The following is a 25,234-nucleotide window of genomic DNA, read 5'->3' as shown; positions in this document are numbered from 1 at the left end:
TCCCACACTCATATCTCCCCAATTTTTCCAAGGACTTGACAGTGTTGAAAAGCCCACAATCTGAGCTTTATTTTATATCAGAATTAGTGCCCTCTTCATTTAGTTTGAGCCAAACAAAAATTTCCCCCTCAGACATTTATATATATAAACACACACACACACACACACACACACACACACACACACACTCATAAAGGCTAACTGCTGACCATATTTAAATATGAAAATACATGAAATTAATAGTATTCACAAATAATAGAAGAGAAGTTCACCTACCTAGGATGGTTACTTCAAAATGTCCAAGACTTCGGGCACTCTGAAATTCATCCAGTTTTGGGGGCTTTCCTTCTGGTGGTACATATTTTGCAGGCTGAGAATTAAACTGCTGGGTGAGAAACTTTTCATGCCCCAAAATAAATTTCCGTGGAATACTTTCAGGATCGACATGACCATAATGTAGATGGTCTCTCAAGCTAAACTTCTTATCTCGCCACAGCTGACTCTCCCATCTATCGTTTATGATTCTTTTGGACTTCCCTGTGGCATTAGCAGTTGAATTTTCTCGACCTGTTCAAAATAAAATGAGATAGGCACAATTGGCTCATAAAGGAGCTGAATCAAGGCACTCACTACATTAAAGAGGACAGATTAATAAGGAAGAGTTAAGCAGCTTTAAAAATCAATCATTAACAAAATGAAAATTGAGAATTCAAGTTAGGAGAGGGGTCTAGAGTGATGCCTCGGTTGGTTAAGAACACTTGTTCTTGCAGAGGACCTGAGTTGAGCACGCACATGGTGACTCACAACTGTCCATAACTCCAGTTTCAGGGGCTCGAATGCTCTCTTCTGACCTAAGCATGTACCAGGCACACATGTGGTGCTATCTGTCATACATGCAGTCAAAATAAGCATCCACATATAATAAATAAATCTTTAAAACTGTGCAAAGGTTTTTTTTTAATTCAGAAAGAATTAAATTAGTTTTCTAAATAAATTTTCCTCCAGAATAATGGGTGATGTACTTTTCCCATTTGTTAGAATTGTGGAGATTTGTAATTATCTTTTCTTTTAGTATTTCTACATTTTCCAAATGCTCTTAAATAAACATGTTTCGTTTACCTTATGTAATACAACCAAGTGAAATTGAATTCCTGGCAATGGTAATATTCCCTCATTTGTTTATTGTTTGTGTCAGTTAGCTTCAACTGTTCAACTGTCAACTTGCCATGGCTCAGAGTCTTGAGGGCATCTCAATCTCAAGAGAATTGTCCAGATCAAACAGCTCCGGAGCCATGTCTGTGAGACATTACCATGACTAATAATTGATGGGGGAGGGCTCAGGTCCCTGTAGGCAGTGCTCTGCCTGGGCTGTACGGTAGCTTAGCAAGCCAGAGGAAGCAAGCCAATAAGCATCATTCCTCTCTGATTTCTGCTTCAGTTCCTTCCTTCTGGTTCCTGCCTTTGGCTTTCCCTCAATGATGGATGGATTCTCATGTGTAAGCCAAACAGACCCTTTCCTACCTCAAGTTGCTTTTGGCTAGTGTTTTATAATGGCAACAGAGAGGCACATTAAAATAGCTTGTATTTCAAAGCCTCATATAGTCCGAGATGGACTATTAACTCTTTATGCAACCGAGGCTGGTCTTGAACCTCTCTGAACATTCTGCTTTGGGCTCCTGAAGGCTGGGGTTACAGGTGATTATAGAAATCACTCATTATTGGTAGAATTCAAGCCTAAAATAAAACTGTTAATTTCTGATATATATGTATATATGTGTGTGTGTGTGTGTGTGTGTGTGTGTGTGTGTGTGTGTGTGTGTGTGATATGGTAAAGAAAGAGGCAAATAATTGAGATGAAAACTCTCAGGACCTGGGCTGGTAAACTGGCTCTGTGGGTAAGGGAGGTTGCTGTAGAGCCTGAGCCTGACAATCTGAGCTCAACCCCAAGGACTCAACATGGTAGTGAAGGGACAATCAACTCTCACAAATTGTCCTCTGAACTCTACATGTGCGTACACACACACACACACACACACACACACACACACACACACGCGCGCACACACACACACACACAAACAAATGTATAAAAAAGGTCTCTATTCTTTTTTTTATTAACTTAATTATTTCTTATTTACATTTCAAGTGTTATTCCCTTTCCCGGTTTCTGGGCAAACATCCCCCTAATCCCTCCCCCTCCCCTTCTTTATGGGTGTTCCCCTCCCCATCCTCCCCCCATTACCGCCCTCCCCCCAATAATCACGTTCACTGGGGGTTCAGTTTTGGCAGGACCCAGGGCTTCCCCTTCCACTGGTGCTCTTACTAGGATATTCATTGCTACCTATGAGGTTGGAGCCCAGGGTCAGTCCATGTATAGTCTTTAGGTAGTGGCTTAGTCCCTGGAAGCTCTGGTTGGTTGGCATTGTTGTTCATATGGGGTCTCAAGCCCCTTCAAGCTCTTCCAGTTCTTTCTCTGATTCCTTCAATGGGGGTCCCGTTCTCAGTTCAGTGGTTTGCTGCTGGCATTCGCCTATGTATTTGCTGTATTCTGGCTGTGTCTCTCAGGAGCGATCTACATCCGGCTCCTGTCGGCCTGCACTTCTTTGCTTCATCCATCTTGTCTAATTGGATGGCTGTATATGTATGGGCCACATGTGGGGCAGGCTCTGAATGGGTGTTCCTTCTGTGTCTGTTTTAATCTTTACCTCTCTATTCCCTGCCAAGGGTATTCTTGTTCCCCTTTTAAAGAAGGAGTGAAGCATTCACATTTTGATCATCAGTCTTGAGTTTCATTTGTTCTAGGCATCTAGGGTAATTCAAGCAGTTGGGCTAATAGCCACTTATCAATGAGTTCATACCATGTGTGTCTTTCTGTGATTGGGTTAGCTCACTCAGGATGATATTTTCCAGTTCCATCATTTGCCTACGAATTTCATAAAGTCATTGTTTTTGATAGCTGAGTAATATTCCATTGTGTAGATGTACCACATTTTCTGTATCCATTCCTCTGTTGAAGGGCATCTGGGTTCTTTCCAGCTTCTGGCTATTATAAATAAGGCTGCAATGAACATAGTGGAGCACATGTCTCTTTTATATGTTGGGGCATCTTTTGGGTATATGCCCAAGAGAGTATAGCTGGATCCTCAGGCAGTTCAATGTCCAATTTTCTGAGGAACCTCCAGACTGATTTCCAGAATGGTTGTACCAGTCTGCAATCCCACCAACAATGGAGGAGTGTTCCTCTTTCTCAGCATCCTCGCCAGCATTTGCTGTCAAAAGGTCTCTATTCTTATTCTTTATTTTTTATTTGAAGTTGTATATGTGTACAACATATGCATGTGTGCATGCACATACATATGCATATAGGGTTAGAGGGTAACGTTGACTGTTTTCATCAACATTTCATATTGCTTTCCATCTTATTTTATTGAGACAGGCTCTTTGTTTTTCTCTCCATCTTTATTAAACTGGGTATTTCTTATTTACATTTCAAATGTTATTCCCTTTCCCGGTTTCCAGGCCAACATCCCCCTAACCCCTCCCCCTCCTCTTTAACTGAACATGAAACTTTCTGATCATCTAGACTGGCTGGCCACCAACCTCCAGATAGCTGCCTGTTTCTGTGTCCATGGCGGTGGAGTTTGCTTCTCTTTTTAAGTGGGTGTTAGGGATCTGAGCTCAGCCTGTCAGACTCACAGTGCAAGTGCTTTGATGAGGGAGCCATTTCCCTAGAACCTTATTTGCAATTAAGGAGTCAATTCATTATCTATGTACAATTCAACTGGTATGTTTAATTTCTAAAGCAGAATATAAGTTATCCCTCCCCCATTAAAACATTAGTTCAACAATTATTAGGTATACATCAAACATGGTGCTAAAGAATCTGGCACAAATAGTACTTTGATTGAATAACACGCCATTAGAAGTAAAGATACATTCATGCTAAAATAAGACCGAAAAGCAGATTTAAAAATAGGAGTCTCGTGCTGTCATTTCTACAGGCTAAAGCAAGCTACTTAATAAGCAACTGTAATTTTAAGTGAACCAAGTTTGCCAAGTTGCTTCTTTGCAGTCGCTTATGTCCTGCTGTTGATTCCTGTCCTAGAAGAAACCTTGAGGAGACAGAGGCACCAACAAGGTGTCACCACTATTACCTTTCATATTTTACTCTACCCATAAGCCAACCACAGAGCTTAGTTTTTAAAGAGTAGCTGGAGATATACTGAAAAACTATTATATGTTAAAAGATAGTGTTCCAAGGGAAGATATAGAAATTGAACACATACTTCTCGTTGCCAGTGCCATAAGAGTTATTTTAAATCCAAAAATAAAGCTGATGGATAGTGCCAATGATGATGACTTATAATAAAATGGATAGACGAATATATCACACATGAAAAGAAAGGAATAACTCAAATGCAGGAAAGTAGGAGTAAAGAGAAGATTGGGAAATGATCTTAGAGTTTTTAAGAAGTTTCCTATGAAGTATACGGGGCAGCAGAAAGTTGCCAACCGTAGTGGCACAAGCCTACAGTCTTAGCTCTGAAAGGCAGAGGCATGAAGCTTGTGACTTTGAGATCCGGGTGTGCTGTTCGACCTGTCTAAGAGAAAAAGACGAACAGCAGCAAGCAACGACTCACTACTTCAGCGACCCAAACCACACTGGATATTCCCACAGCATGAACAAGTCATATATCATTTTAATCTTTTGAAAACAAATATTTATCTTATAGAAATATCATATCTTGGCAGAAATAAGTCTCACACATACATACACAAAGTCACATTCACACACACATATACACATATCTACCCCACAACTGGTTACCTCTGTAGGATATTGGGATCCAAATCATTAGTTCGAACACTGACAAAGAAAAATGAACTACATGTCTACATAAGCTTCTCAGTCAGGAACTGCCTCCTTCTAGACCTGTTTATCTTCTCAGGCAATGAATAAAGAAGGAAATATAAAATTATATGAACTTTTGGACCTCGGCATTGGTCTAATAGCTGACAACATCAAGAAACAAGGAAACTTTCTAATAGTCTAGAGAAAAGGCAGAGCAAGTGTGTTAAAGCCCTCAAACGGGTAACAAGGAACAAGGAAAAACAAAACACCAGACTGAGTCTCCCTTTCACAGTCAGCCCTAATCACATAAGCATATAAGTAACACAAAAAACTCAGCAGGGTGTGTGTGTGTGTGTGTGTGTGTGTGTGTGTGTGTGTGTGTATACATAATTGAATAAATAATATGACGCTGTGGGTAGGGCACTTGAGAAGCCTGAGCAGAGGCGAATAGGGTGGAAATAATGACTCCAAAAATGTAATTTAATAAAGAAAACATTTAATTATAAAAAATTAAACAGAGATTGTCAGGACTGAGCAAGAAAGCTGGACAACAAGAGCTTAGAGCAATCCCATGAACACATAGTCCAGATACAGACAACTTCAGCACAGCAGAAAAGCTGTGTGGACTTCTAGTGGCCTTTGCTCTGGCCCTCCCTAGGTACAGCAGGATTCAAAGGTACAGAAAGAAGCCAGGGCTTACTGTGTGCAGTCCTGGTCCTGGACACCTTGTTCAATTACTATGTAGCTTTTTTCTCTCTGTGTTCTTTAGGTTGTGGGCGGGTGGGGGGGTGGGGGGGATTGGGTGTGAGAGCCCGTGAGTCTGTGGAGGCCAAAAGTCAACATCAGCTATCTTTTTCTTTGCGTTCCACCTTTATTTATTAACATTTTTTCATGCAACATATTTTGAGAATATTCTTCACCTCTCCCACAGTTCCTCCCAGACCATCTTGGCCTTCCAATCCATGGTTTTCTCTCAGAAACAAACAAAAACCCCCAGGAAAGTAAATAAATGAATAAAACAATCAAAAACCTTGAAAATCAATGTTTTGATTTCCATCTTCTGTTTTTAGACAGGCTGTCTCAGCAAACTTACTTTATTTTTAGCTTGGTCGGTGGGCCAGCAAGCTCAGAGTATCTCCCACTCTCCTTTGGGCCCCATACTTGCCAGGGCTTACTGCTGTGAGCTGCCCTGCCTAGCTTTTTACACTGCTGGAGATCCACACTCAGGTCTCCATTCCCGTGCAAGCACTTTCCTCACTGAACCATTTCCAAGACCAATTTAGATCTCTTCTAACCTGCCAGGGCATACCTGAAGTACAACATAAGGTCCTGATCTCTGGTTCGTGTCACTTACTTAAGGCTGAAAAGGCAGTTAGTTGGTCTGCCTTAAAAGCACAGTGAAGTGGATAAACTACCTTCAGAAATCTAAATCAGGAGATTGGAAGTGAGATAAAGAGTCAGTTGTCTAAGGTCACAGAGGAAAAGGCAGTTTGAAATTTTGGGTTTGAAACTGGTGCATTCAAATCACACATATATCATACAGAGGTAATTGGGAGAAGGCTCCCTCTGAGTGGCAAACTCAGAAAAGCCTGAGAGCTTAATTAAGCTTTCACTTCAAGTTGCTCCGAAGGCTCTGGGGAGGTCTAGGTAAGAACTGAAGGAGGGACACAGCACAGAGCCAATTGGTCAAGGCTGGGAGAAGTACTTTATTTTAATTTCTGCTGTTTGGGGATATGTCTGTCAGGACAATAGAGGAACACAGTTGAGCAATGGAATTGTGTAGCCACATACAATGAGTTTCTCCCAAGAATTGGAGGAAGTTACAAGAAAAAAGGGACATTTGTAGTTTTTAGGGGGTGGAGGGACAGCAAGGCCTTTGAGGAAGAAAAGGCTGATTTCTATAGTCACTGCATCATAATATTCTAAATGTTCAGTTTTCAAGAAGAAACCAAAACATTACAAAAGGGAAAGGGGATTTATTAGTTTTTATATTTTGCTGTTTGATTTTTCTGTTTTTTTTCATGACCCATGGTATTTAATAGCATAATTACTTAATAGCATCATATTTCATATTATTACTGTTTCCACAAACAGCGAAACATAAAAATAATAGCAATATAGGAAAAAATCAAAATTAAACCAGAGAAACAGTACTTGAACCAAAGTCAAAATATCAAAGAGGAAAAACTACAATAATAAAAATCAAACAAATAAACCCACGGGGATGGGGGACAATTACAGAAAAAAAGAATTCAGTCGAGGGCTCTTTTTGAGAAGGCAGGAAAGAGTAAGGAAAATGGGAGGTCCATTAAGGAGCACAAAGGGAACTGAGTTCAGAAAGCCTGGGCCTAGGGAACGGGTGCGGCAACCTTAGGCTGACCAGAGCTGATGTTATCAGTAATAAAGGACGGGAAGGCAAGAGTGCTTGAGGAAAGAATGGCTCTAGGTTTCACAATGAGACCCATTATAACAAAATAGGTGAAAGGCATGAGGAAAGAAACACAAAAGCAAGAGAGAACCAGCTTGGCCAGCACAAAAATGTGTTTTACAGCAGAATTTCATTAAAAAAAAAAAAAAGCCCACAGGGCCAACATAGTGAATAAGTAAAAAAAAGAAAAAAGAAAAAAAAAACTAAGCAACAAATGTTTATGAAAATAGGGGGAAGGAACCCTTCATTGGTGGGACTACAATACAGCCAGTGTGGAACTCACTGAGGATGTTCATAAAAATAGAACTATTTTATGATTCTGCCATAACAATTCTAGGCACAGAATCAAGATGGTAAGATCATCCATCCCTGAACCAAGGAAAGAGGCCTCGGAAGAAATCTAACCTACCTTCATAGCTTTTAGTTACAGGCTGTGTGGATAAAATGTATGCTGTTCTAAGCCCTGACTATGTGACCCTTGCAAATGAACATAGTTGCTAACCTCTGAAGGAGTTCTTTTCTCTTCACTTGAGACAAAGTGTGGGGACCTGAGAAGGCGTTAGCATTGACTCATTGCTTTCCTACTTTCAGTTTCCATCAGCATCTAGATTAGTTACATTTTCAAAGTTATGGCTCATTTCATTTCTCATTCTTCATTTTTTTATACCCACAACTATGTATTTCTGGCCTTCATCCTCGCATCTGGGCATGTTTGCCCATAGAATTGTTTTCTACCTGTCTCCATAGAGCCACTAGAGTAAAGTCTTAAAATGAAAACAATGCAATTCTTTATTATCTTCAAAACTCTTTGTTTTGATGTCTAAATTACAAGATTCTTCCTATAGTATGTCCTTCATGATTTGGTCCTTTGGCATGTCATTAGTCATTAGACTACTTTCTGCCTCTTGCTTTTGATGAAGCACACCAAAACTGTAACAGGCCCCCAGACATTAGTACGACTGAGTCCAGGATGGAAGTGCCACTCAGGCTTTAAAACTCAGCGCATAGACAGCACCATCAGCCAAAACTCAAACAAAGTCCATAGTTATGGGAAAGTCTCCAAGTAAATGTTCTAATTTTTGGCTTTTGTAGTTCTACTTCTGGCTAACTGTTCTTGTTATCGGAAGTGTGTCGACCCAGGGCATAGTTCTTGTGCTTAGAAGCTCATCTGGAGAAAGGCTTGGTGTTACTTCAGGATCCTGAACACCCAGTGTTGTCACCCACTGGCTAAGAATGACTTTGTATTGGCTTAAACCTTTGTCCAAGTACTCTTTTTGATGAGTAACCTACAACTAAAAAGAAAAACCTTATTGTACTATATGAAATTTCTTCTTTTTGAGCTTGTGCAAAACTAATCTTTGCCTATATACCTGGTAATTTGCCAAACTCTACTTATTGTTTATGAATTAATTAGGTATTTCACAGACAGAAGTCCCTCAAGCCCATTTTTACCTTTCTGAAGGAACCAGAAAAACTGGGTAAAGAGGGACTAACACAATATCAACATACTCATCAACCAGAGTTATCTATTTCTAAACTTAGGTCTGCCATTGATGCAAAAGTGTTTTAATAGTTTACCCTTAATTTTGTTGTGGAAATATTTCAAACAGAGTAAGACTGGCCTACGGGCTCTCTGTGGGACACCATCTTGTTCACTACTTGATTTAGGAAGGCTCGGTATCATCATCGGGTAGGTACTGAATAGACACAAGGAAGTGGGCTACTAAGCAGCACTCTGCCCTCATCTTTGCTTCAATGCTTGCCTCCAGATCCCAATTTTGAGCTATGTCCCTGGTTTCCTTCCTTGATGGATTGTAACCTGTAAGCTAAAATAAACCTATTTCTCCATTCCTCCCTAAGTTTCTTTTGGTTATGGCGCTTATCAGAGACAGACAGCAAACTCTAACAATTACTGAGCTATGTTCACGGCCTTTGGAATACTTTTAAAAGATTGATTTCTGCTGTTATTGTTTGCCTCTTGCCAACTTGACACAAACTAGGGTCATCTGGGAAGAAGGCATCTTATTTCCTATAGCTCCATAGGACTGGATCGTAGGAAAGTTTGTAGGGCATTTTCTTGAATCATGATTTTGTGGGAGGGGCTATATCACCTCAGGTAGTGCCACCCTTGACCTGATGTTCTGGGTGCTTTAAGAAACTAGGCTGACCGAGCCATTAAGCAGCATTTCTCTATGGCTTCTGTACCAGTTTTGCCCCAACTGCCCTGGATGATAGACTATAAATTATAAAATGAAATAAACACTTTCCTACCCAACTCGCTTTTGGTCATGAGGTAAAGCATTTCCCGTAGAAATATGAAGACAAGAGTTCAAATTCTAGTACTCTGCACCCAACTTCCGTGGGATGGAGAGCTAAACCTTCAGAGAGACAGACATGCCTGGGAAACCAGAAGAGACTACACTCTGCCCACATCTCTGACTCCAGAGGAAAACAACAAATGCCATCTGGAACGCTGGTGCACGGAAGCTCCCGGAAAGGGCGGCGCAGATCTTCCTGGTTGCTACCCCCACGGAGAGCTTGTAGGCAGCACCCCACCAGCAAACTTGAGCCTCAGGACCACAGGTAAGACCAACTTTTCTGCTGCAAGTGACCTGCCTGGTGAACTCAAGACACAGGCCCACAGGAACAGCTGAAGACCTGTAGAGAGGAAAAACTACACGCCCGAAAGCAGAACACACTGTTCCCATAACTGGGTGAAAGAAAACAGGAAAACAGGTCTACAGCACTCCTGACACACAGGCTTATAGGACAGTCTAGCCACTGTCAGAAATAGAAGAACAAAGTAACACTAGAGATAATCTGATGGCGAGAGGCAAGCACAGAAACCCAAGCAACAGAAACCAAGCCTACATGGCATCATCAGAGCCCAATACTCCCACCAAAGCAAACACGGAATATCCAAACACACCAGAAAAGCAAGATCTAGTTTCAAAATCATATTTGATCATGATGCTGGAGGACTTCAAGAAAGACGTGAAGAACTCCCTTAGAGAAACACAGGAAAACATAAATAAACAAGTAGAAGCCTACAGAGAGGAATCACAAAAATCCCTGAAAGAATTCCAGGAAAACACAATCAAACAGTTGAAGGAATTAAAAATGGAAATAGAAGCAATCAAGAAAGAACACATGGAAACAACCCTGGATATAGAAAACCAAAAGAAGAGACAAGGACCCATAGATATGAACTTCACCAACAGAATACAAGAGATAGAAGAGAGAATCTCTGGAGCAGAAGATTCCATAGAAATCATCAACTCAACTGTCAAAGATAATGTAAAGCGGAAAAAGCTACTGGTCCAAAATGTACAGGAAATCCAGGACTCAATGAGAAGATCAAACCTAAGGATAATACGTATAGAAGAGAGTGAAGACTCCCAGCTCAAAGGACCAGTAAATATCTTCAACAAAATCATAGAAGAAAACTTCCCTAACCTAAAGAAAGAGATACCCATAAGCATACAAGAAGCCTACAGAACTCCAAATAGATTGGACCAGAAAAGAAACTCCTCCCGTCACATACTAGTCAAAACACCAAATGCACAAAATAAAGAAAGAATATTTAAAAGCAGTAAGGGAAAAAGGTCAAGTAACATATAACGGCAGGCCTATCAGAATCACGCTAGACTTTTCGCCAGAGACTATGAAAGCCAGAATATCCTGGACAGATGTCATACAGACCATAAGAGAACACAACTGCCAGCCCAGGTTACTGTATCCTGCAAAACTCTCAATTAACATAGATGGAGAAACCAAGATATTCCATGACAAAACCAAATTTACTCAATATCTTTCTACAAATCCAGCACTACAAAGGATAATAAATGGTAAAGCCCAACATAAGGAGGCAAGCTATACCCTAGAAGAAGCAAGAAACTAATTGTCTTGGCAACAAAACAAAGAGAAGAAAAGCACACAAACATAACCTCATATCCAAATATGAATATAACAGGAAGCAATAATCACTATTCCTTAATATCTCTCAACATCAATGGCCTCAACTCCCCATAGATTAACAAACTGGATACGCAACGAGGACCCTGCATTCTGCTGCCTACAGGAAACACACCTCAGAGACAAAGACAGACACTACCTCAGAGTGAAAGGCTGGAAAACAACTTTCCAAGCAAATGGTCAGAAGAAGCAAGCTGGAGTAGCCATTCTAATATCAAATAAAATCAATTTCCAACTAAAAGTCATCAAAAAAGATAAGGAAGGACACTTCATATTCATCAAAGGAAAAATCAACCAAGATGAACTCTCAATCCTAAATATCTATGCCCCAAATACAAGGGCACCTACATACGTAAAAGAAACCTTACTAAAGCTCAAAACACACATTGCACCTCACACAATAATAGTGGGAGATTTCAACACCCCACTCTCATCAATGGACAGATCATGGAAACAGAAATTAAACAGTGATGTCGACAGACTAAGAGAAGTCATGAGCCAAATGGACTTAACAGATATTTATAGAACATTCTATCCTAAAGCAAAAGGATATACCTTCTTCTCAGCTCCTCATGGTACTTTCTCCAAAATTGACCATATAATTGGCGAAAAAACGGGCCTCAACAGGTACAGAAAGGTAGAAATAATCCCATGCGTGCTATCAGACCACCAGGGCCTAAAGCTGGTCTTCAATAACAATAAGGGAAGAACGCCCACATATACGTGGAAGTTGAACAGGGCTCTACTCAATGATAATCTGGTCAAGGAAGAAATAAAGAAAGAAATTAAAGACTTCTTAGAATTTAATGACAATGAAGGTACAACATACCCAAACTTATGGGACACAATGAAAGCTGTGCTAAGAGGAAAACTCATAGCTATGTGTGCCTGCAGAAAGAAACAGGAAAGACCATATGTCACCAGCTTGACAGCACACCTAAAAGCTCTAGAACAAAAAGAAGCAAATACACCCAGGAGGAGTAGAAGGCAGGAAATAATCAAACTCAGAGCTGAAATCAACCAAGTAGAAACAAAAAGGACCATAGAAAGAATAAACAGAACCAAAAGTTGGTTCTTTGAGAAAATCAACAAGATAGATAAACCCTTAGCCAGACTAACGAGAGGACACAGAGAGTGCGTCCAAATTAACAAAATCAGAAATGAAAAGGGAGTCATAACTACAGATTCAGAGGAAATTAAAAAAATCATCAGATCTTACTATAAAAGCCTATATTCAACAAAATTTGAAAATCTGCAGGAAATGGACAATTTCCTAGACAGAAACCAGGTACCAAAGTTAAATCAGGAACAGATAAACCAGTTAAACAACCCCATAACTCCTAAGGAAATAGAAGCAGTCATTAAAGGTCTCCCAACCAAAAAGAGCCCAGGTCCAGACGGGTTTAGTGCAGAATTCTATCAGACCTTCATAGAAGACCTCATACCAATACTATCCAAACTATTCCACAAAATTGAAACAGATGGGGCACTACCGAATTCCTTCTATGAAGCCACAATTACTTTTATACCTAAACCACACAAAGACCCAACAAAGAAAGAGAACTTCAGACCAATTTCCTTTATGAATATCGATGCAAAAATACTCAATAAAATTCTGGCAAACCGAATCCAAGAGCACATCAAAACAATCATCCACCATGATCAAGTAGGCTTCATCCCAGGCATACAGGGATGGTTTAATATACGGAAAACCATCAACGTGATCCATTATATAAACAAACTGAAAGAACAAAACCACATGATCATTTCATTAGATGCTGAGAAAGCATTTGACAAAATTCAACACCCCTTCATGATAAGAGTCCTGGAAAGAATAGGAATTCAAGGCCCATACCTAAACATAGTAAAAGCCATATACAGCAAACCAGTTGCTAACATTAAACTAAATGGAGAGAAACTTGAAGCAATCCCACTAAAATCAGGGACTAGACAAGGTTGCCCACTCTCTCCCTACTTATTCAATATAGTTCTTGAAGTTCTAGCCAGAGCAATCAGACAACAAAAGGAGGTCAAGGGGATACAGATCGGAAAAGAAGAAGTCAAAATATCACTTTTTGCAGATGATATGATAGTATATTTAAGTGATCCCAAAAGTTCCACCAGAGAACTACTAAAGCTGATAAACAACTTCAGCAAAGTGGCTGGGTATAAAATTAACTCAAATAAATCAGTAGCCTTCCTCTACACAAAAGAGAAACAAGCCGAGAAAGAAATTAGGGAAAGGACACCCTTCATAATAGACCCAAATAATATAAAGTACCTCGGTGTGACTTTAACCAAGCAAGTAAAAGATCTGTACAATAAGAACTTCAAGACACTGAAGAAAGAAATTGAAGAAGACCTCAGAAGATGGAAAGATCTCCCATGCTCATGGATTGGCAGGATTAATATAGTAAAAATGGACATTTTACCAAAAGCGATCTACAGATTCAATGCAATCCCCATCAAAATACCAATCCATTTCTTCAAAGAGTTAGACAGAACAATTTGCAAATTCATCTGGAATAACAAAAAACCCAGGATCACTAAAACTATCCTCAACAATAAAAGGACTTCAGGGGGAATCACTATCCCTGAACTCAAGCAGTATTACAGAGTAATAGTGATAAAAACTGCATGGTATTGGTACAGAGACAGACAGATAGACCAATGGAACAGAAATGAAGACCCAGAAATGAACCCACGCACCTATGGTCACTTGATTTTTGACAAAGGAGCCAAACCCATCAAATGGAAAAAGGATAGCATTTTCAACAAATGGTGCTGGTTCAACTGGAGGTCAACATGTAGAAGAATGCAGATCGATCCATGCTTATCACCCTGTACAAAGCTTAAGTCCAAGTGGATCAAGGACTTCCACATCAAACCAGATACACTAAAACTAATAGAAGAGAAAGTGGGGCAGAGTCTAGAACACATGGGCACTGGAAAAAATTTCTTGAACAAAACACCAATGGCTTATGCTCTAAGATCAAGAATCGACAAATGGGATCTCATAAAACTGCAAAGCTTCTGTAAGGCAAAGGACACTGTGGTTAGGACAAAACGGCAACCAACAGATTGGGAAAAGATCTTTACCAATCCTACAACAGATAGAGGCCTTATATCCAAAATATACAAAGAACTCAAGAAGTTAGACCGCAGGGAGACAAATAACCCTATTAAAAAATGGGGTTCATGGAAGAGCTTGAAGGGGCTCGAGACCCCATATGTACAACAATGCCAAGCAACCAGACCTTCCAGGGACTAAGCCACTACCTAAAGACCATACATGGACTGACCCTGGACTCTGACCTCATAGTTAGCAATGAATATCCTAGGAAGAGCACCAGTGGAAGGGGAAGCCCTGGGTCCTGCTAAGACTGAACCCCCAGTGAACTAGACTGTTGGGGGGAGGGCGGCAATGGGGGGAGGGCTGGGAGGGGAATACCATAAGGAAGGGGAGGGGGGAGGGGGGAGGGGGAGGGGGATTTTTGCCCGGAAAATGGGACAGGGAATAACACTCGAAATGTATATAAGAAATACTCAAGTTAATAAAAAAATGGGGTTCAGAGCTAAACAAAGAATTCACAGCTGAGGAATGCCGAATAGCTGAGAAACACCTAAAGAAATGTTCAACATCTTTACTCATAAGGGAAATGCAAATCAAAACAACCCTGAGATTTCACCTCACACCAGTGAGAATGGCTAAGATCAAAAACTCAGGGGACAGCAAATGCTGACGAGGATGCGGAGAAAGAGGAACACTCCTCCATTGGTGGTGGGATTGCAGACTGGTACAACCATTCTGGAAATCAGTCTGGAGGTTCCTCAGAACATTGGACATTGAACTGCCTGAGGATCCAGCTATACCTCTCTTGGGCACATACCCAAAAGATTCCCTAACATATAAAAAAGACACGTGCTCCACTATGTTCATAGCAGCCTTATTTATAATAGCCAGAAGCTGGAAAGAACCCAGATGCCCTTCAACAGAGGAATGGATACAGAAAATGTGGTATATCTACACAATGGAATACTACTCAGCTGTCAAAAACAATGACTTTATGAAATTCATAGGCAAATGGAGGGAACTGGAAAATATCATCCTAAGTGAGGTAACCCAATCACAGAAAAACACACATGTTATGCACTCATTGATAAGTGGCTATTAGCCCAAATGCTTGAATTACCCTAGATGCCTTGAACACATGAAACTCAAGACGGATGATCAAAATGTGAATGCTTCACTCCTTCTTTAAAAGGGGAACAAGAGATGGATGAAGCAAAGAAGTGCAGACCGACAGGAGCCGGATGTAGATCGCTCCTGAGAGACACAGCCAGAATACAGCAAATACAGAGGCGAATGCCAGCAGCAAACCACTGAACTGAGAATAGGTCCCCTATTGAAGGAATCAGAGAAAGAACTGGAAGAGCTTGAAGGAGCTCGGGACCCCAAAAGTACAACAATGCCAAGCAACCAGAGCTTCCAGGGACTAAGCCACTACCTAAAGACTATACATGGACTGACCCTGGACTCTGACCTCATAGGTAGCAATGAATATCCTAGTAAGAGCACCAGTGGAAGGGGAAGCCCTTGGTCCTGCTAAGACTGAACCCCCAGTGAACTAGTCTATGGGGGGAGGGCGGCAATGGGGGGAGGGTTGGGAGGGGAACACCCATAAGGAAGGGGAGGGGGGAGGGGGATGTTTGCCCGGAAACCGGGAAAGGGAATTACACTCGAAATGTATATAAGAAATACTCAAGTTAATTAAAAAAAAAATTGGAAAAAAAAAAGATAGAAGGAAAAAAAAAAAAAGAACAAGGTCTCTCAGAAAAGCCTGCAGTACTCAGCCCTGAAATCATAGACAGACAAGTAACATTGTGGGAACAAGACATGTTGTAATGCTTTTAGGAACACACACACATGGGCGGGGGAGGGAGGACAAGGGAGTATAAAGGGAAAGGAGGAAGGAGAAACTCTGAAGAGGTAACATGATGTAGGTACAGTGCTAACTTTAAAAAGTATTTCAAAGAAAACTTCCCAGTGCTCAATGCTCAGCCAAGGAATCCAACTCTAGTCTAGAAGAAAAGTAACATATTATATTCTCTGAGTCCAAACTCAAGAATTTCCAGTGATAAACATCTCATGTAAATGTATACTTTATGTGTGATGCCCTTGTTTTGCAGGCATAAAAGTCTAAAACATAAAAAAAAGGGGGAACAAGAATACCCTTGGCAGGGAACAGAGAGGCAAAGATTAAAACAGACACAGAAGGAACACCCATTCAGAGCCTGCCCCACATGTGGCCCATACATATACAGCCACCCAATTAGACAAGATGGATGAAGCAAAGAAGTGCAGGCAGACAGAAACCGCATGTAGATCTCTCCTGAGAGACACAGGAAGAATACAACAAATACAGAGGCGAATGCCAGCAGCAAACCACTGAACTGAGAACACGACCCCCCGTTGAAGGAATCAGAGAAAGAACTGGAAGAGCTTGAAGGGGCTCGAGACCCCATATGTACAACAATGCCAAGCATCCAGATCTTCCAGGGACTAAGCCACTACCCAAAGACTATACATGGACTGACCCTGGACTCTGACCTCATAGGTAGCAATGAATAGCCTAGTAAGAGCACCAGTGGAAGGGGAAGCCCTGGGTCCTGCTAAGACTGAACCCCCAGTGAACTAGATTGTTGGGGGGAGGGCGGCAATGGGGGGAGGGTTGGGAGGGGAACACCCATAAAGTAGGGGAGGGGGGATTAGGGGGATATTGGCTCGTAAACCGGGAAAGGGAATAACACTCGAAATGTAAATAAGAAATACCCAAGTTAAAAAATAAAATAAAAAATAAAAAAATAGTATTACATAGAACTTTAAAAAAAAAATTTCAAATTCTATGAACCAAATAAAGCAGGTAATCCCAGTGATTCTAGAGGGATATAGAAGGCAGAAAACAGGAAAACCTTGGAATGCTCAGAACCTACTTAGCCTTGTGTATATAGTGGCAAACAAAAAGAGAGGCTGTATCAAGGTAGAAGGCGAGAACTAGCACTCAAGTTTATGGTCTGAGTTCCGCATGCCATAGCACACAGGCACCTGTACATACTCATGAGTACACATGTGTGCTCAACTGTGCACATGCGCGTATACACACACACACACACACACACACACACACACACACACACACACATCAAAAACAAAACAAAACAAACCCAACATTTCATTTCATGTAGCTATCAATAAAAACAGTACCAAAATCTTTTGGCACCATTTACTGATACATCACATTTAAGAAGATAATAGAAACAAAATGCTAGTTTCACTTTTGTCTGGGTGAAGGTTTGAAATAAAATTCACACCAAAAGTCAAAATGGAGGTAAAGGGCTAAAATCTTTAATCCAGAGAGATGATCCCTTGGCTTAAGACAGTGACTTGAGGTGTGGGGAGGGGGTGCTGGGAGGAGAAGTGGGCTGTGATCCGGATGTAAAGTAAATATATAAATTAATTAATGGGAAAAAGACTCCATGTAAACCAAATAATTATAGTGACTTTTGACCAGTACTAAATTACACTATGAAATTACTTCAGAAACCAACCCTAAGCTCAATCCTGTCAACCCTGTCAACCCTGTCAACCCTGTCAACCCTGTCAACCCTGTCAACCCTGTCAACCCTGTCAACCCTGTCAATAGGAAGTTACACTTGCTTAGAACACTGTATTCAATCTCCTCTTCCTTGAAAGCACCGTCCATGGCCAATTATAAGCAAATGAACAAAAAAAGTCCCAAAGAAGACTTACTTTGATTTCCCTATTCTGCCTGCCAATTAAAATTCAACCTACTTAGCTATTCTTCTGCTAAAATAAAACTCACATTTGCTGCTATGCTACCAAAGGAACAAACATTTTTATAATTACTTTAATTCTTAAAGCTCATCATTAGTACATTTCTTACTACAAGTGATCCCTACCTAATAGTGTTATGGACAGTAGAAAAATTTAAGAGAGAGCTTTAGGACAAAAATGCTGATGGGAGTCACTCTTAACACAGAAGCAATGGCCTTCATTTTGTAGTCACACTGTTGACATTTTAAGAGCACATCCAAATAGATGGAACAATGCACATTGCTAAGTATGCTAAATGAGAGGCAATTTCTCTTGATAACAAGAAAAATATTTTGTGGACTTCTCTAAAACTGCAGTTTATTATAGATATTCAGCAAATGTTGTTGGGTAGTAATCAAGTATGCGACATTTGAATTTTCTAGCACAATGAATAATACTGTACAAACTTATGTGGCAAAAAATGTCTCTTTGAACACTTTTCTTCTCTCCTTCAGGAGTTGCTGTGCTTTGAAACGTCCACTCTGGGACTAAAACATACTAAATATTTAGAAATAAACATTTCTTTTAGTTAAAAGAGCAGTTCGCTGTTAGCAGCAGTTAGGATCATGAGCACATGGCCACAGTCACAAGACTGTCCGACGAGATTGCAATCAGTTCCCTCGCACACACATCTGTCCTTCTTCCTGGAGGCATCAACTTTAATCCTCATTTCTGCGTGTCAGTGTTTTCTGCTTTGTATCTGGAGCTAATCTATTCCTTTTAGTCAATAGCTTCTCTATGTTGATGATGAATCTCTCTTTAAAGCACATTTTACCTTTTCAATACTTGTAGGTGTTCAGATAAATTAATAACAAAAAATGAGTTAAGCATCCAAGTATACACATTTATGGTGTGCAATAAAATGCTTGCATATGTGTATACAATGTATAATGATGAAAGCAAGGGAACAGAAAGATCTATTACCTCATAAACTTAGCATTTGTGTTTGGATCCATATTTCTAATCTGTTCTAGGTCTGTACAATCAAATGTCAACTCTACTTGCCTTAATGTATTATAGAGCACTAGAATAAGTCCTGTTTACTGTACCTTATAAGCATGCTTATATTCCTAGTCCCAGGCTCTGGCAGTCACTATTATGGTTGCATGAACTTTTCAATAGTTTTAATGATGACTTAAACCAATATGAGAAGCTTCGTCTCTTGCTAATAGGAGCCATAACAAAACACTGGAGAGTGAAATCAAATACTAATGGGCGTGCAACAGAGTTCCACCACCTTTTGTAAGAAATAATAATAGCTTAAACGGCAACACACGATGGAATGAACATACTTGGTATGTTGGGTTTGTTTCCTTTCATTTGTGCAGAAGAATGTGGCTGAGGAACAGGAACCCTGCAAATGATAAGAAAATGAGATAACCACAAATCATAAAAAAAGAGACTTAGATGGGAAAAAAACCTAATTGAGTCTATTTAGAATTTATTTTAATTCAATACATTTCTTAAAGTAATATATTAAATATACCCATAATTAGCAAAAATCCAAACATAATGTAGTTCAAAAACCCTCCAAAGGAGTTAAATTTTATTATAAAAAGGAACATTTAACTTCATTATATATCAACTAAAGATGCAAACATTTTCACTATCATATGAAAATCATATCATATCAAAATAAGTGCAATGACCTGGTTTGTTCTCCTGTTTTCTTCAACAGTTCTGCAAAACAACCATCTTCCCTGACCTACAACTTTACGTTGCAGTTAGTTCCATACTACTTCAGATCTGCATGTCTTTTTTTTAAAGCAAGGAACAATTCTATGCCTCTTTTCTTCTGTTTGATTAACTCTCTTTCGCCCTTCAAACTTTAACTCAGTTATATCCAATAGAATCCTACCCTGATTTTATTTAGGGCTAACAGCTCCTTTTACAGGCCAAGACAGTACCAGGATAAACAGTGTTGCCTGATGCTGTCCTCTGTACATGACATGGCCACTGCCTTCTTGAACTATCAGCAGCTGGGATTACTAAAGATAGCACAAGAAGACTGGTGTTCCTTCATAAAGGGAAGGAACTGAAAATTTCCTACCCTCCCTTGAATTGAATTCTATAAGCACTTTAACAGTGGCTAAGAATGGGGGAGGGATGGTACTTCAGTGGTATAGCTGGTTCCAGTAAATGACTCCTTACCCTGTTAATAATCCCAATTAAACTTACTGGTATAAGAAGTTAGACCTGAAAAGAATCATTTGAAATAGATGTTTGTCCATCTTACCAGAGAAGTTCACCCAACACACAATCCTAATCTATGACACAACAGAATTAAAGAGGAATCTTGGGAAGTAGCATTGTATCTGTGGGCTATGAAGCATGCAATCGAAGCTAGGCTGTCTGAGGGTAGAGCATCTATGCAGGGAATGCACGTAGGATTGCCCTTCCTGGTGTGGTATAGAATCTTGTGCCTTCTTGCTTTAGTAGCCCTTGCATTGTCCCTGGCAAGGCTAAACAAGGCTACTGTGTTGAAGGTGGGCTATCCCTGGAGAATTCCAGATTGACAGTCTTCCTCTATGTGTTATGGAATGGCAAGATGTTGTGATGTATGGATAGCATCTATCATGTGTATATGGAGATGCCCCCCCAAATGGTTGAGAATAATATATTCTAATACACAGAAATAACATTTCTGGGACAGAATCTGAAGCATGTTGTGGTGTCAGTTGTGTGGTCCTGGGCAATAAAATAAGCGACTGAGTTCCAGTTTTCTGCCTAGAATGATTCTGCCTATGTCATGGAGGAAGTACAAGAAGAAGAAAAAAAAACCATGTGGATGCTGTGCTCTGCACTAGCTACTAAGTAAGCAGGAAAAGTAGAAGATAGAGAGGAAAGGGGGAGAGAGAATATGATAGAGGCATTGACCTGCAGTTTCTTATTGGAACATATGGAAAAGAGTAAAAATTATCTGTCCTAAATAGCCTCTCTTGGGATACTCAAAGTTGAATTCCACGGGAAGAACTGGGCAATGAAGATGGACAAAGTGAGGTGGAAGTGATATAAGATACCTCTCAGGTCCGGCCTTTGATACAGAGTGTGGTGGTTTGAATATGCTTGGTTCAGGGAGTGGTACTACTAGGAGGGGTAGCCTCATTAGAGTAGGTGTGGCCTTGTTTGAAGACATGTATTATTGTGAGGATGGGCTTTGAGACCCTCCTTCTAGCTGCCTGGAAGACAGTTCGCTCCTGGTTTCCTTTCAGTGAAGCTATAGAACTCTCAGCTCCTCCTGCACCATGCCTGTCTGGACACTGCCATGTTCCTGCCTTGGTGATAATGAACTGGACCTCTGAACCTGTAAGCCAGCCCCAATTAAATGTTGTCCTTTATGAGAGTTGCCTTGGACATGGTGTCTCTTCATGGTAATGGAAACCCTAATTAAGACACAGAGGAAGGAAAAACATGCAGAATATAGTTGGAGCTTTAATAACGTCCTGAATAATAATGTGAATTACTGTAATCTAGAATAGTCTGACTTCAAACTATGCAGCTTTCTAAAAGACAAAGGCTACATAATTGAGGGAAATCATTCTGAGGGTGACTTAAAAGAGCCCTTAGACACATTTGGTTATCGCTGACTGAGGTATCCATGAACATCAGGAACTTGAAGGCAAAAGAATGACAAGCATTAGTGAAGGACATACGTATGCACAGGAAGTCTTTGATGCACAATTCATTGGGCCAAGGAAGGGGTTGGTTGATGCAGCAGGGACCTAGGGATTGTTATGGAGCTTTAGTGGCTTTGCTGAACTCCATGGTGACCCACAATCTTTGAGGTAGGACAGACTGAAAGACTTAGATTGGCATGTACATCAGCTTTGTAAAGTGCTAAAGCAATTAAAAGGACTTAAGAAAAGACAAGAGCAGACTAAAGTGCTTATCTAGATCACTCAAAAAGCAAATGTGGGGGGTTGGGGATTTAGCTCAGTGGTAGAGCGCTTGCCTAGCAAGCGCAAGGCCCTGGGTTCGGTCCCCAGCTCCGGAAAAAAAAAAAAAAAAGAAGCCCGAAAGCCAAATTCAATTCTTGTGAGCCATGAGAAAATGTTTAAGCCTGAATAGAAGTTAACGAAGGTATAGTGAGAGAGCAGTGAGTGTTAGTAAGACCAAGATTGTCTCAGGAGTGCACTTCATCCCCAGAATTACTGATACACACCTCTCTTCTATAAGCAAGGATATTGGGAATGGGAATTTCTTAGTTCAGCTCAAGGCTGTCTCAGTAGCAGATGTAGTCAAAGGAAAAGCATCAGCCAGGTGGAGTTTGGCCCTAGAGATTTCCAGATGTAAGGAGCCTGTGAGGAAACAGCAGGTGAGAGCATAGTCTTGACTCTGGGACTGTCAAAGAGGCCATGATCACACTTTGCAAGACAGTTTTATAGATGGTGTAATGCTAATCAGTGAGACTTTTTTTGTAGATTTAGAAAAGCATCTGAGAGATATGAAAGCCCCCCAGAAGGAGGAAGGATAGAAGATCAGTTCACACAGAGCACAGGCACTCTGCAAACCTTTAAAACTCATGAGATCATTGTGGTTTGGAAAGGAATGGATGACAAACAAAAAAAACTGATTGATAAAAATCCTGAAATACCCAGTGCCTATACAAGTTAAAAATCAGCTTGAGCGTGTGAACAAAGGCACTCTGAACAGGCAGGAAAGGATGCTCCCAGAAGTCATGTGGTTATTAGATGAAATTTCTATTATCAGGGATGGACTACTTCCTTTTGATCTGCTATTCAGCAAAGATTCTGAGGTCCCTAAAACCAATATAAGCTACTGATACTGCTGTTGACTCTCCATCTGTTAGACTTTTGACTGAAGACACCACAGATTTTGGTTGTAGAGCATGAAGAAATTAAGCTCAAACCAAGCTGGAAGCTTCCTACCTGTTGACCAGTTTTCATTGTTAGGAGGCACTATACATACAAGCTGTTGACATATCACCAACATGCCAGACAAGGTGCCCGCTAGTGCAATAGTGATGTGACCCTTTTTCTATTAGATTTGGCTCACTCCAAACAAGAGAATTGGAATCTCGTATGATAAAGGTAGTCAAAAGCCCATGGCTAAGGAGATCATAGACCCTAATAGCGAAGCTACAGTTATGGGTCTTTCTCAGTAGGTATACTCCATCTCTTAAGTTGCCTTCTAAACATTTATTATACTGCTATGACCCTTGGCCAGGGAAGCTTCTTTTTGAAGCCACTAGCACTTATTATAGAGATTCATATTGGTCACAGTGCTGAGAAGTAACTGCTGAATGTTCAGCTCTAAATGGAACATCTATGTTGTTCCCTTCAAGGTTTTGACAACAGTGAAGGGGTAAAGGAATGTAAGATAGATAAGATAGCCCTAGAACCCTCTTTTTTTGCCAGCAACTTTTCCTGGGTAAGATATGTGTTCCTTTTCCTTGCCCTTTCCCCAACCCAATGCCATCTGTAAAGTTACAAGTCTATTTCCAGACCTGTAACCTTGAAACTTCTTCGTTTGTAAACTACCTTTGCCTGGTAAGTCAACATCCCTTCCCCACCCCTCACTATCAACAAATATAAATGCCTAGTTCAAGACCATAGCTCACTATTCCTCTTTGTTCCTGATATACCTTTCCTTGGTAAGCAGCTTCCTCCGTTTTAGTCTCCTGCCACTTCCCCTTCCATTGTTGCCACCTGTAGCCATCACTACACTCACAGGCCTACCTCCAGATAAGTGGATTTTGAATTTGCTATCTTTTAACAGCTACCTTTGATAGTTGAAACACTCAGGTAACAAAAAGAGGCCATCGCAGAAAATCACAACTGGACATAATGCAGAAATTGACAGACTGTGGGAAGCCCAGTACCAGTGGATACATGATTATTACAGCTACTGCATTTTTGGTTTAAGGAACATTTCGGAAGAGGGGATGAAAACCAGAATATCAGAAAGTCTGCTGCAAGAGTAGTCTTTCCTAAAAATGTCTATATAGACAAGATCAGAACAATGGCAATATCCAAGGACATGTTAATGTGGAAGGGAAAAATTTCATATGCTCCATACAAAACACTTTAGGCAACAAATGCCTACTGAGAGAGAGGAAGAATTTTAGTCTCTCTCAGGGATGAGCTCTCATAGTTGCTATGAAATACCAAGTGGTCATCCCTGAAAGTGTAAACTCATAAACAACAAAACAGACTCAGCAAGTTTTGTTTATATAAATATGTACATGCATATGAATACATACATGTAACAATAACAATCAAAGAAAAATGGCTATCAATTTGAGACTACTGGAGTATGGGAAGGATTGGAGGGAGAAGTACCCAGGAGAGGCTGGAAGAAGAAAAGTATGTTGGGGAGGGGTGTAAAGCGGTGTAATTCTACTCAAATTAAAAATGTATTAAAAAAGGAATGTAAGCCACAGAGAATGTAAACTCTAATTAACCTCTTTGGCTCACTAAGAAAGACCTAATTGAAAATTTGTTTGATCTATTGTTGGTGCCTTATCTGGTTGGAATACTGGGGAATGCTGTCCTTTGGGTATGACTGACCATTGTTTGCTTGAACTCTCAATATGTAATTACTTCTTTTGGGTCTTTACTGTTCAGTCACAGACAGGGTAAGGTTGAAAGAGGGGTCTTTATAAGGCCACAACTCTGAGGAAGTTATAGGAAGTTATCAGTTGCCTGGGAGGACGGGGCTGTAGTGAGAATTTTGGTTTCCTTGAAAAACACAAAAATATCACGGGACTATGTTTTCGTTTTAACTCCAGGTGTGGATATGGAAGTGCATCAGATTATGTGGAACAGGTGACAGCAATTTGCCTCGTTCTCTAGCAGAGGCATAATTTTTGCCAGCTGCAGATAGTTTCTGCAATTGCGTGACATTTGGAAATCTGTGGACTTTTCAGAGAGCATAGAAATGCTAGGCCCCCAAGAGGCATGTGGGTTGTTGGTTGGTCGCTGTTGGTTGTGGTTTGCTAAGTAGTCCTGTGCAAAGAAGAGATAACAACAAGAAGAAATTAGATATCTTGACAGCCAGAATCAAACTTTCTCCAAGGAACTTGATACCCCTCGTGCTCTTTCCCGTAAGAACTCTAATTAAC

At 40.4% G+C, this 25,234-nt stretch overlaps 1 protein-coding gene across 2 annotated transcripts in view; it reads right to left on the bottom strand.

Annotated features, from left to right (window-relative positions):
• Radx (RPA1 related single stranded DNA binding protein, X-linked) overlaps window positions 1-25,234 on the bottom strand; it is an 87,642-nt gene that overhangs the window by 11,086 nt on the left and 51,322 nt on the right. For both annotated transcript variants that reach the window (XM_063280302.1, NM_001127377.2), the window contains 2 exon segments: window positions 19,443-19,504; window positions 277-567 (listed from right to left, as the gene is read on the bottom strand). In XM_063280302.1, the coding sequence (XP_063136372.1) occupies window positions 277-567; window positions 19,443-19,504 (353 nt within the window).

This window comes from Rattus norvegicus, chromosome X (assembly GCF_036323735.1).
Source record: "Rattus norvegicus strain BN/NHsdMcwi chromosome X, GRCr8, whole genome shotgun sequence".
NCBI classification, from domain to species: domain Eukaryota; kingdom Metazoa; phylum Chordata; class Mammalia; order Rodentia; family Muridae; genus Rattus; species Rattus norvegicus.
This window is presented reverse-complemented; position numbering and strand designations above follow the sequence as displayed.